The 12,521-nt window shown below is 38.8% G+C and overlaps 1 protein-coding gene across 2 annotated transcripts; it reads left to right on the plus strand.

Annotated features, from left to right (window-relative positions):
* Window positions 1–4,382: 4,382 nt before the first annotated feature.
* On the plus strand, window positions 4,383–9,774 carry si:ch211-161c3.5 (uncharacterized protein C3orf18 homolog). Of its 2 annotated transcripts, XM_037679368.1 has the most exons (6): window positions 4,383–4,736; window positions 5,503–5,896; window positions 6,003–6,028; window positions 6,187–6,316; window positions 6,574–6,593; window positions 9,318–9,348. In XM_037679368.1, the coding sequence occupies exons 2-5, from the start codon at window positions 5,633–5,635 to the stop codon at window positions 6,577–6,579; spliced, it is 426 nt and encodes a 141-aa protein (XP_037535296.1). In that variant the 5' UTR covers window positions 4,383–4,736; window positions 5,503–5,632; the 3' UTR covers window positions 6,580–6,593; window positions 9,318–9,348. The 2 variants fall into 2 exon arrangements, with proteins under 2 accessions (XP_037535296.1, XP_037535295.1); XM_037679367.1 differs by lacking the exon at window positions 6,574–6,593 and having other exon boundaries at window positions 9,318–9,774.
* The last annotated feature ends 2,747 nt before the right edge of the window (window positions 9,775–12,521 follow it).

Below are 12,521 nucleotides of genomic sequence, written 5' to 3' on the forward strand. Positions count from 1 at the left end.
GAGATTCTAAATGGGCTATAATGTAAAAATGATAAAGTCTTGACAAGACGCACAGTCAGAAACTGCATAGTTTCGTTTAGAAAGACGTTTGGTTAGTTTTCTCCTGCAGAGCATCACAATGGTGAAATTACCTACTTCACTTGGTCAGACAGTCCACATTCTAATATTCATTAAAATTCAGTGTGAAAAAACTTAATTATCAAGTCAAGTTGTTTCTCATTCTATGGTTTTATTTTAATATGTCACTTGTTTTGATTTGTATTCTGTATTGAATTTGTGTTGTTTGATCTTTTTGTTGCGTTACATTTAACTTCTGAATGTCTCCTCCCTATGAAAATGAACTTTTTTGATAACTCAGATGCATTGGCCTTTAACTTGTTTAAATGTTAGAGAAAGTCACTAGCTTCCAGCCAAAGGAGAAGCAGGTAAAGAATATGGATGGATGGATAAATGTTCAATAATGTACACTGTCCCCCTTTTTAAATAAATAAATGAGAAATTTAAGTGGAGTTACAATATATGCTGTCTGTGTTATTGAGTTTTGCATAATTTGTGTGATTTCTGAATTTGAAATGGCATGGGCATAAATAACTGGAAAATGGTGCACACTTTTTAACTTCTCCAGGTTCTGCACAGCGTTTTACAGAGTGTCTCATTCATCCACACCCCCTCCCCCCCCACACACACACATATAGATTGAACCACCTATCCTTTGATTGGAAGACCACCCTCCTTCTGTACGAAGAGGCTTTGGCTTCAGCTTGTTTTTTTTGTTTGTTTGTTTGCTGTTTTAAATTATATTGTTAACTCCAAGAAAGTTCATTTGGGTCATCTGGACCTTTTCTTTTCTGCTGAGAAGTTTCGTCCTTCATCCAAAAGACTTCTTCAACCTGAGGAGCCACCAACAAACTTGAGTCCCACAAGCAGCACACTCCTGGATTTCTACCTGGATTATTGAGGATGAACTTGGGTGTTTTGAACCACTGCCTCAGAGGAGTTGATGGTGGAGAGGGCGGGACCCGGAGACCATCTTTTCACCAATAAACTGTTTTTTTTCCTCCACTATGGGAGTGTGCTGCTTGTGGGACTCAGTTTGTTGGTGGCTCCTCTGATTGAAGAAGTCCTTTGGATGAAGGATGAAATTTCTCAGCAAAAAAAGAAACCATCCAGATGACCTGACTGAACATTGTTGGATTTCTACCTGGATTATTGAGCTTGAGCTTTAATGTTTACTGTTATTTTTAACTGTATATGTAATTTAAATAAACTAATTCATTTATTCATACATTGTCCCTATAGGTGTGAAAGTGTGAATAATTATTTATCTTTATGTGGCCCTGTGATAGACCGGTCTTGGGTGTCCCTCACATCCTGCCTCCCATGAAAGCTGGCACCAGCTCCCCACAGGATCAATGAATATAGCTTCTTTTTTTTTACTTAATCAGTGCTATTTCCTTTAAATATTGGTATGATGATGTTTCGTGTTTGAAAAACTGTACTACAAAATGTTGTATTTTACAGCAAAATATATACAATAAGATCCTAAAGGTGAGGTCATGTGTGTTGAAAATAAGTTTTATTCTAAGATCCACCAAAGTAGTTACTTTAATTTAAAGGAGACATCTTGGATATTTCCTGGAACAAAGTGTTGAAGTTTTCCTTTACCTAAGACATTTTAACTATATTTCTGTTATTTCACCTGCAGTGCTAAACGATATCAATGCCATTTCCTTTCCTGTTTCCTTTTTCCTTTACACTTTCCTGCTTATCTTACGCCTCCTTTCTGACTGAGCTGAAAACAAGAAAGAGCATGTGTAAACTGAGCTATCGCAACTCGAGATTCAGTCTCAGACGCTCGTTAAATGTTTGAACAGTGCCTTCCTTTTAATGAAGATCGTGCAACTTCATTTCCAAAAGCCTTCCATGAAATCAGTAAATAGTAATCGAAAAGTTACATAAGCTCTGATTTGATAGAAAAACAGGCAGTTTGTTTAAAAAAGTTGACTTGTGTCAGCATCACCTTTTCTTTTTTAAAGTTTGACAAGACAGAAAGTAAACACTCACCTGGTCGGGCTTCACCAGTTAACCTGACATGCATGTTTTTGGGGCTGTTGGAGGGAACCACCTGAGAAAACCCACTTTAAGGAAAAAACAAGGAGACTCCACAAAGAAAAGTGTGCAGGACCAGATTTGAACAAGAGATCTTCTTGCTGTGAGGTGCTCTAAAGGTTACAGCTGTTCACTTTAATTAACTTCTTGCTGAAAAGCCAACAGAAAACATTGTGGTTTGTTTTAATATGATAAATTATATCATAAATATGTATTTCCTGCACAAACTGTGACCCCCACTCACCTGTTTCATCAACTTCATGGCCTTTAAGTGAGCATCAATCATTCTGGGTCAGTCATGACAAAATATAAAACGTAAAATAAATTATCCAAACTTAAAATTGCCTTAAGTGCAGGTTATTAAAAGTTTTACACATGTTTTTTCGATATTGTTGATTTTTCTGTATTTTCTTGCATGTTACTTGCATCAAATTGAAAATGATTATATATTTGTAAACAAAAACAAAATAAAGATAACTTGTTTTGAAGAAATGTAGAATTTAAATTAAAACTGTTTAATGTTTTGAAATTGTTTTTTTGTTGTTGTTGTTTACTGTATATCCATATTTTACATGATTTGAACAAATGGGGAATAAGTAGATAAATACTTAAAAAAAAACAAAGACAAAAAATGTACTAAGATAACTACCGTACTTTCTGCCGTACATGTCGCATCAGTCCAAATATGTCTAATAAAGTGGAAAAATATATAAATAAGTCGCTTCGCCGCATAAGTTGCATCTATTATGTATCGCCTCTGATGCATCGTGTTTTTGTTACGTGTCACCACTGACCACCCAGAAATGTGGGCTGACGTTGATCCAAAAATCGATTGGCTGCCAAATGGCGGCCGTAGGAGCGTGCACGGAAGGACTTTAACAAGAATTTAACAAGATTAACACTTAAAAACAATTATTTGTTTGCTCGAAATTATAGCAAAGGTGTGTCTCAGTTGAACTTTCCCTGAATAAAAGCACTTTGACGGTCAACTCAGCTGCATTTTAAAAGCTGATTCACGGCTGCGGGAGTGCGCCGAGGGAAGATTCGCTGTGCATTTTTCAAAATTTACCAAGATAACCACCTAAAAACAATTATTTGTTTGCTCGACATTATAGTAAAGGTGTGTCTCAGTTGAACTTTTCCTTAATAAATGGCCTTTAATGGTCAAATCAGCTGCATTTCACCTGGGCGGCATGAGGAAATGCAGCTGATTTGACCTTTGCTCCAGGAGTTCTGGAGCGAGACGAAGGTGGCTGGTATGGCAAGCCAAGTGTCTCAATAATAGCCACTTTACCTATTAATGAGGCACTTGGCTTGCCACACGGGTCAAGGGCCCTCTAGTGGATGAAAATGGTAGTGTTCAATATTTTCCTTGTCAGAATTAATGAAATCATCAGATCTCAGTTATAAATTGGTTATACATATGGGGGGAAATGTATATTAATCGCTTCGAGGTATAAGTCGCAGGACCTGCAAATTTATGCAAAAAGGTGCGACTTATACAGCAAAAATATGATAAATGTCTTAAAACTGACATTGTTTAAGTGAAAATTAGATATCCACCTTTCATTTAGCTGCATATGAAAATTAAATTATTTCCTGCTGTATTTAATCTGAAGTTCTATTTGTTTTAATGATAATAATTTTTTTAAACCTGCACATTATGAATTGTTAAATAACCCAGTGTTTTCAAAATGAACACTTTTTATAAACTAAACAATTAGTTTTAACTTGTGTCCTCGATGAAACTAAATATTCTCCCCCACACACTTATATTTTACGTCTCAATGACTAAACTAATTTTTTAGTGCATACGTTGCTATTTTCAAAGTGTAAGCAAACATTTCTATTTAAAATTAAAAAAATGTATTACTGATTAAAGAAAGGAATGAAAGAAATGTACTACAAGGGATTACGTCCCCACAGATTTTGAAATTTTAACACAAGGTGAGTACTATGAAACTACAAAATAAATAAATACATAAATAAAGAAAGAATGGAAAAGTAGAAGCAGTAGATGAATAGAGATAAACAAAATGGAGTGGTATTAGTTTCTTCTTCTGTGATTCTACTCCATTAGTTTGGCTTTAGACATTACAGGGTTAATTTCCTCAGACCTGCCACCCGGATGCAGTCATTCACATGAGTCTGACAGCATCTGGTGTGCAGAGCCAGCCATTAAATCCCATTCTCATCCCTGCAAAGCCAAACGGGCAGCGAAGGCAGCCAACCACATTTATCAGCTTGAAGCTATTAGACCAATTGCAGCGTGAGGAGGAGGGAGCTTGCAGCACTGATCTCTGCTTGCAGCATCCCAAGAGCAGCCTCTGCTTGTGTCAAATACAAGAAAGGCCAAAACAGCAGGACTGGATCCAAGCAGGCAATCGAAGAACTGGAGGGGCAATCTCTTGGGGGCTGCTGGGTTAGGGTTACTTTGGTGTGTGTAGTTCATTCTTAGAGAAAATGGCTGTTGAGTCAGAGTAAACAGTCTCTGCATTGCTGAAGGGGGAAGCAGAAGAGGAGGAGCAGAGACAAACACTGGAACCAATGCTGCCTCTTCCAGTCCCTTTCTTCCTGCCTGTAGCTCTGCTGCTCGTCACCTCTTAGCATGCATGTTGTATGTTAAGGTACGTATGCATCTCTACATATGAGAGGACACGAGCGAGATTTGCTCATGCTGGCAGGATTAGTAGCCCCAGCTGTGTATGTGTGCGTGAGAGGCAGCTGAGGTACAGAACATCCTAAGTTAAAAACAACATGTAAATACAAGAAGATCCATCCTAACAGAGCTGCGAGCGTTGTCTTTGTGCAGAGCAGAACAGGCTCATTGAACTAGAGCGGTGACTGAAACCAGCCTTTGTTTTTCATTGGTTGGCTTCAGTTGCACATGTTCCTCATTACGAGCAGACAGGATGAGGAGGGAGGAATGGATCGTATGTCTGTGCCTTCCTGTGTCACCGTAGAACACAAATAGAAAGCATGCTCCCCCCAAAAAACTCCAAATGCATGTAAATCTTCAAGAAAAAATAGTTTTATCCTCTAATGGGATGCATGTCTGTAGGTGGGAGGCACATGTTCTCAGGCTTGGAAGCTGTGGATATTTATGGAACTTGTGTGTGTGTGTGTGTGTGTGTGTGTGTGTGTGTGTGTGTGTGTGTAAGTGGATTTTGATGTTGGAGAGTGCTGCCAGCACATTTCTCCACAGTGAAAGTTGCAGTTACTATTCCTCTGTATTTATGACCATTTGCTCCCCACATCCTGCTCAAAAACCACAACCACGCTGGCATTATCAGCCATGGCATGAATAAAAATAAGGTTGTTAGATTGAAGGAAAAAAAAAGTTTTTGTTGTACCTCGTATGTAACACCTTTAATACCGCAGGTCTCATTACAGGAGAACCATCAATGCCTCAGCAGAGCCCAAACCAGCGGGAGGACGCCATGAGACACATTAGACACTAAGAAGCATCACAAGACCCACACTAAGACTAAATACACACCCTGTGAGTCCAACGCGCCTGAGCATGGCTGTAAATGTGGCGCAGACGACAGCGAGTATCCTCTCCACGACGGCCACCTCAACCGCCACAATGGACTCTTTGCTCTCAACCGCCGCGAGAACCAGAGAAAACACCACCTCAAGAACATTTATGACTGTTACCATAACAACAAACGAGACCAGCTTCAACGCCACCGCGTTTCCCGACGAGATGATTGAGGGTTCGAGCGCTGGAATGCTGCTGGTGCCCTTTGGCATCATCACGGTCATCGGCTTAGCTGTGGCAATAGTAAGAAAGTGCAAATGATCCCAGAACTTGCCTTCTATCATTTCTTTTGAAGGAGCTGAGTTTATTTGTAACATATTTCAGTTTTTTTTTTTTTTTTTAATTGTAGTTGCTGTACATCCGAAAACGAAAGCGGTGAGTTTATCCAAAGTTTAAAGATCTCAAAATGAACAAAGGAAAGGATCACAATTGTCCAAAACCATAAAAATTCAGCTTGTTGTAGAGAATCAATGCACCAAATGAGGCTAAAAATTCATTTCTTTCTTTTCACTATGCTATATTTTGGGAAATAGGTTAGAGAAGTTGAGACACCAGCTAATGCCGATGTACAACTTTGACCCGGCTGAAGAGCAGGATGACCTGCTGGAACAGGAACTGCTGGATCACGGACGGGAAGGCAGCCTCACAGGCCCCAACGCCAAGGTAGGCTGAACACTCACGAGTCTTTGTCTCTCAGACAACGAATGAATGGTCTGATCACGCCATGATATATTGTTCTCCTGTGTTATGAATGCAAAGTTTAGAAAATATGATTTTTTTTTTATATTCTTGATGCTTCAGTTAGTCTTTAGAGTGTCCAAACAAGACCCACGATGTTAGTGTGGAAAAATGGGCTCTATACAATTTATTGTAAGTTTTTCATTGTGGTAATTCTCTATTCCTATTTCTCTTTTTTTAAGTTTTGACAAAGCAAAATATGGTAAAGTATCACCTGTGTGTTGTTTGAACCATTCCTCCCTTTACACTCACCTTTCTCTCTCCTTGTTAAGACTTTAGAACAGCCGTGTCTGAATTTCACTCATTTAACTAACACACATTAAAGCATTTAAGACACTGAACCTGCAATACTTCCAATTTATGTTTCACCCTTTTCTCCATTCTCTATCCCTTACTGAAAAACTTTCTTAGATAATATTATAAAGGGCCACATGATGAAGAACCCATTCCCACCCCCTGACACCGGCTTCTCCCCCAAACCCCATAATATAACAACAAATGTGTCAATATCCTTAATAAAGAACTGAATAAAATGTTCTTTGATTAGCCAAATAATTAGAGTACAGCAAACGTTTAAAATCACAACTAATTTCTTTCCAAGCATCCAAACTTTATCCTTTAAATTTGATTTGATCAATATTTTTCACATTTCATAAAGTCTTTCAAAGATTTCAGCTACTTTTCCCACCCATTTTCAGTCCAGCCTTAGCAGCTAATAGCAAGTTGCGTGGAAAGTAGTCAAGTGTCATGCATAAAACAAAACAGCAGTCCCTCGATTATTGTGGGTGACACGTTCCACACACCACCGCGATAGGTGCAAAACCGCAAAGTATGAGCACTATATTTATTTTAGTATTTATATATACTTCAAGGCTTTATGAACCCTTCCCACACTTTTCTAAACTCTTAAACCTACGTCATTTTAACTGTACAGTAGTCCCTCGTTTATCGCGGGGGATCCGTAACCTGAAGCCCCGCGATAAGTGAAAAACCGCAAAATAAGAATAGTAGTACAAGTAGTATATTTTAGTATTTAAAGGTGTTTTAAACCCTTCCCACACTCTTGAAATATTCTAAACAATGTTTCTAAAGCTCTAAATGAGCACAGAATGTCATGATTTCAGCTCTCTGCCTCCGCTGCTCTGTCAGCTGCAAGCACCCTTGGCCACGCCCACTTCTTCGATCTGCACAGAGATCAGCTGATCAGCAGCAGCAGGAAGTTCATCCTGCAGTAAGGCCTGCACAAAGTTGCAGCAGAAGCTAAATAATTTTAAATAATTCATTTTAAAACAAAAATTCCATGCTTATCGTGCAGCTCATCCATAAATCAAGCGATTATGTGTCATGTTCAATCTTATTTTGAAAAACCGTGATTAAGCGAGTCCGCAATAAACAAACCGCGAAGTAGCGAGGGACTACTGTACTGCAAGATTACAGGTACTCACCACCTCTGCAGACCAGCAGCTCAGTTCTGGTTGGGCTCAGTTCTGCTTCTGCAGACCTACCCTGCAGCGACGAAGTGCACCGCCCCGTCCAGGTCGATGTGCGCGTGGATAATTGAGCTTCAGGATTATTTGCGACTTTCCTGCCAGTTCTATGAGCTTAATAGATAAATCGTTACTTCTGACTTTGCATAGCAAAACTATCCTTCCATTTCAGCAGAAAGCAGCAGCACTGTTGCATGGCTTCTGGGTAGTGTAGTTCTTTTGACTTGTGTTACAGTGTAGGCTTATTGAAATAAACAAAAAACAAAATGGCGGTGCCTGTCCAAAGTAGTGTTTATTCATTAACTTTATCCTGTAACATCCCAATCACGTAACATTAAAGATGACAATTGTGTCGTGTACAATCTTACGTTGAAAAACCGGGAAAGAGCAAGTCCGCAAACGTCAAACTGCGAAGTAGCGAGGGACTACTGTATATTCATCTTTCTTTCTTTAATGTCCAAAAATCAAGCAAAGACCTGACACACAAACCTGAGAGAAGCATCATTTACTTGATCAACTGCAGGTCAAGATTTGACTAACTCATGGGAATCCCCTTGTTGATGATAAGATAATTTATGTGTCAAATGGTGTTTTGTTTCATAGCTTCAACTAGAATTGGGAATAAATAAAAATTATTGACAGGCTGCTGATAAAGTGTCTAAAGAACCTGTTTAAAACAGTTTTTTGCTAAGTTGCTCTGGTTCATTTCTGGAGTTTAGGAGCTTTTTCTGCCTGAATGATTCACAGATCAGAGTTAAGTGGCCTTATAAACTAAAATATTCATTTGAAAACATTCAGGTATAAATGAAAAAATATTATTATTATTATTAATAATAATAATAATTAAAAAAAAAGCCAAAGTCAACAGAAAAGGTTTAAAATACCTTCAGAAAAAAATAGACCAAGACCACTTTGAAAGATTATAATTAAATTTGGATGCTTGGAAGTAAAATGTAAAGAAATGAGGATATGTATTGCACAACATTGTGAATGTAATATTAGTACTTATCTGCTTTGCCAAGAGCTTTTTCTTAGGTTTTCAAACACGCCTCACATAGATGATCGATTGAATTAGTTTAAGAGCGTTATTTAAAAACCTGAACTTTAAATATTTTGTCAATTCCTTGCTTTTAATCAACAACATGCAATTATAGAATTAACACTGATTAATCGTCAACCCCTTTTAGAAATACTCATAAAAATGGCAAGTTTGTAAATTACAAAAATGACTAATCCCTTCAGCTGTTTAAACACTGCGGTGTCTGATACTAATAGTTTCTTGTTTTTATTAATAAATCACAGACTTCATCCTAAAATATTACGGTGATTTAGCAGTTCCTCTTACATAATGAAACGAAACACCAGCGTTAAGCTGCCAGCCTGGAGTCAGTGCGTAATCTTAACCTCCCTGATGGTTTCATCTGCTCTGTCCTCTGCAGACACTCACAACCTCCCAGGGGACGATGCAGAGACCCAGTCGCCTGGTCTTCACTGATGTAGCCAAAGCTCTCAACGCTTAACAGCCCTCCTCCTCCGGCTGATCGCAGCCACAACCAGACACAGACTGTTGCTCAGGAAGGAAAAGAAGGGGAAACCAGACCGTTAGAGCCTGGAGTAAACGTTTTCATCACAGCAGTGGTTTGAACATGACAAAAAGTGTGTGGGAGCAACAGGAAGCATCTGAAACGATCTTGCACTGTAGTCACTTGGGCACAAATTAAGTGTGCACTTTTTAAAAAAAATCACGTACTTGTTGATAATATGTTTGGTAGCTTGTCACGAAGTTCAGAGTTTCTGCATTTACTTCAGTGTTTCATGAGATGAACCTGTAAATCTGTGCTATAGCGATATTGTGGTCTCCAACGAGCCTGTACGTCGGACGTGTTGCCATCTTCAAACCGTGTTCTCCTCCATCTGTCACCTTTGAGCAGTGACGAATATCGCTTCCATCTGTATGCAATAAAATTGTTAAAAGAAACGTGCAATTTGCATTAAAAATAATTAAAAAAAAAGAGCTGATAAGTGTGATATTTTTATTGATAAGCGATAAAGAGGTAAAAGTAACACAAATCACAACATAAAGACTCATAACAAAATATATATCACAGGTTTGTGAGTTGTATTAAAGGAAGTGAATGAGGAGGACACAACAACATAACTATAAACTCGTGTTAAAAGCAAGGCATACAAAGATGATTTCTCAAGTTACAATTCAACTTTTTTTTCAATAGTTGAAAATGGATCAAGTACTGTATGTAACTATATGACTAGCAGTAAGATCACAGAGCAACACTGTCCCCATCCAGAGAGTAAAAATCCAAACAGCTCGTGTAAAAAGACACACTGACTCAGTTTGAATGAGACACCTTTCAGGCCGACTCTCATTCACTTATGGTCACATGGATGTAGTGAGATGAGACGCTTGGACTACTGCATTGCAAGTTTAACAAGTTTTTTTTTTTTTTTTAAGATTTCATGATCCCTGTCAAAACACCTGATGAAAAGGCCCTGATGGAAGCCATTTTTGACCATAAGTGACCAAAAGACTCCCCAGAGTTGAGCCAGGCTTGGTGGTTTACAGAGGTAGTCCCGGGGACGATTAGGTAAAGTCAACATGACATTGAATAAATCTGTAATCTGGCAGCAGATTAGGCAACAATGCTGAAATACATGAAATATCTGAAATGCAATGTATTGGTGAAAATCAACAACAAAAAAATATAAAGAAAATGAGTGATATTCAAGTAAAGAGCAACTTAAAGAGATGTCACCATGAATAATGATTGTTACAAGGTGGCATGTTATCAGAAACCTTTTCAAGTTGACTGTGTAAGTGCAGAATCCTAAACAAAAAGATAAATGATCATTTTTGTACAAGTGCACTGTACAGCAAGCCAGTTTATCATATAATAGACAGACTCTGCAAAGCAAATCTCAGTAAAGTAGTCCCTCGTTTATTACGGGGGTTTCCGTTCTCAGTTCACCCACGAGAAGTGAAAAACCATGAAGTAGGAATAGTAGTACAAGTAGTAGTTTATTGTACTATTTTAAATGCTTCCCACACTCTTGCAAAATTCTAAACATTGTTTCTAAACTTTAAATGCTCTAAAAGAGCACAGCATGTCATGAACTCAGCTCTTGGCCACGCCCACTTCTCCCCTGCAGAGCGGAGATCGACATGCTGCAGGAGGGAGCTTCTCCCTGCACATGTGAGCTTCACACTAGAGCTGTCATTTCTAACCTGGGCCCGAAGCCCCGCCCAAACCAACCCAACCCGAATTTGGGGCGAGCCGGGCCGTGATAATGTGCTGGATGGGCAGGCCGTGTCAGTTTTAGGCTTTTGATTGCGTCAGCGGATCAGCAGCAATCTAATTATATGACAACATGGCTTGCTATACCTTCACCAGCTGCACACGGCCATTTCACCTCGAACTGACCGGTCTTGAGGTAAAATAAAATTCAGTAAAGCTTCAGATGTGACTATACTGCCAGTAATCCATCGCTCAAATGGACATTCATTTAGCCGCTGCACTCAGTGGATGCGCACGGTCGAAGACCCAAACAGGTGAGATCACAAAGCAGACATGTCAGAGCGATCCGTGTCTGAATGAATCACAATGCAGGCAGAAAAAGGGTTTTAATGCTCTTTGACAGCCATGAAAGAACAAACACCCCCACAGCTCCGATCTTCTGTCCCTTTTATTCAGCCATGTCACCGCGGTAAAGTTAGTTTTACGTTGGACATTCGAGCTCCGTGGCTTCAACGGTGTGTTCCTCTCGTTCGATCCGATGCAGGCAGTCTGATTCTGGTCAGCCGAACTCAAAGGAGAGGAAGACAATTCTGAAGCCACAGAGCTCGAATGTCCAACGTCCAAAGTAAAACTAACTTTATTGCAGTCCGCGCGTCCACCGACCGTTAATATACTATAAGCAGTCAAAGCTTAATAATGTTTTTTTTTTTTTTTTTCCGGGTTCGGACCTGTAGTTACTGTTAATTCGTCAGGTCGGGTGGGGTTCGGAAATGATGACTGTGGGCTGGGTCGAATTGGATTTTTTGGGCCCGAATGCAACTCTACTGCACAGAGGTGCAGCAGGTGCTAAATAATTTAAAATAATTTATTTTAAATTTAAAAAATCCATGCTGATCGTGTGGCTCATCCATCATACAACCAATTGTGTGTCATGTCCACTCTTACTTTGAAAAACCACGAAACAGTGAATCCGCGAAAGTCAAACCGTGAAATAGAGAGGGACTACTGTAATTCAGGTTTTGCTTGTCAAAACAAATATTTTAGAAATTAAGAATGCTACCTATCTGCAGCCAACATTTCAGATATCTCAAACATCATTCTTCTCATTCAGGCTTTCAGCTCCTGATATTTATAAATAAGTAAATCCTTTCTGGAATGAACATTTGGATATCTTAAATATATATTTAATAAGGAGCAACTCCCTATTCAATGACAGGAGCGCAGTTTTTACAAGTAGTAAATTGGATTTTACATGTCCCAAATGAAATAACAATCTTAACATTATTAATAAATAGATTTAAAAAAATCCCCACACAATTTAGCTAATGACTATGTCATTGTTTATTTTCTTTTTAAATTTTTTTTTTATAAAACTAGATTGCTGAAACCCAT

Source organism: Nematolebias whitei, chromosome 7 (assembly GCF_014905685.2).
Source record: "Nematolebias whitei isolate Nwh7 chromosome 7, NemWhi1, whole genome shotgun sequence".
In the NCBI taxonomy this organism is placed as follows: Eukaryota; Metazoa; Chordata; class Actinopteri; order Cyprinodontiformes; family Rivulidae; genus Nematolebias; species Nematolebias whitei.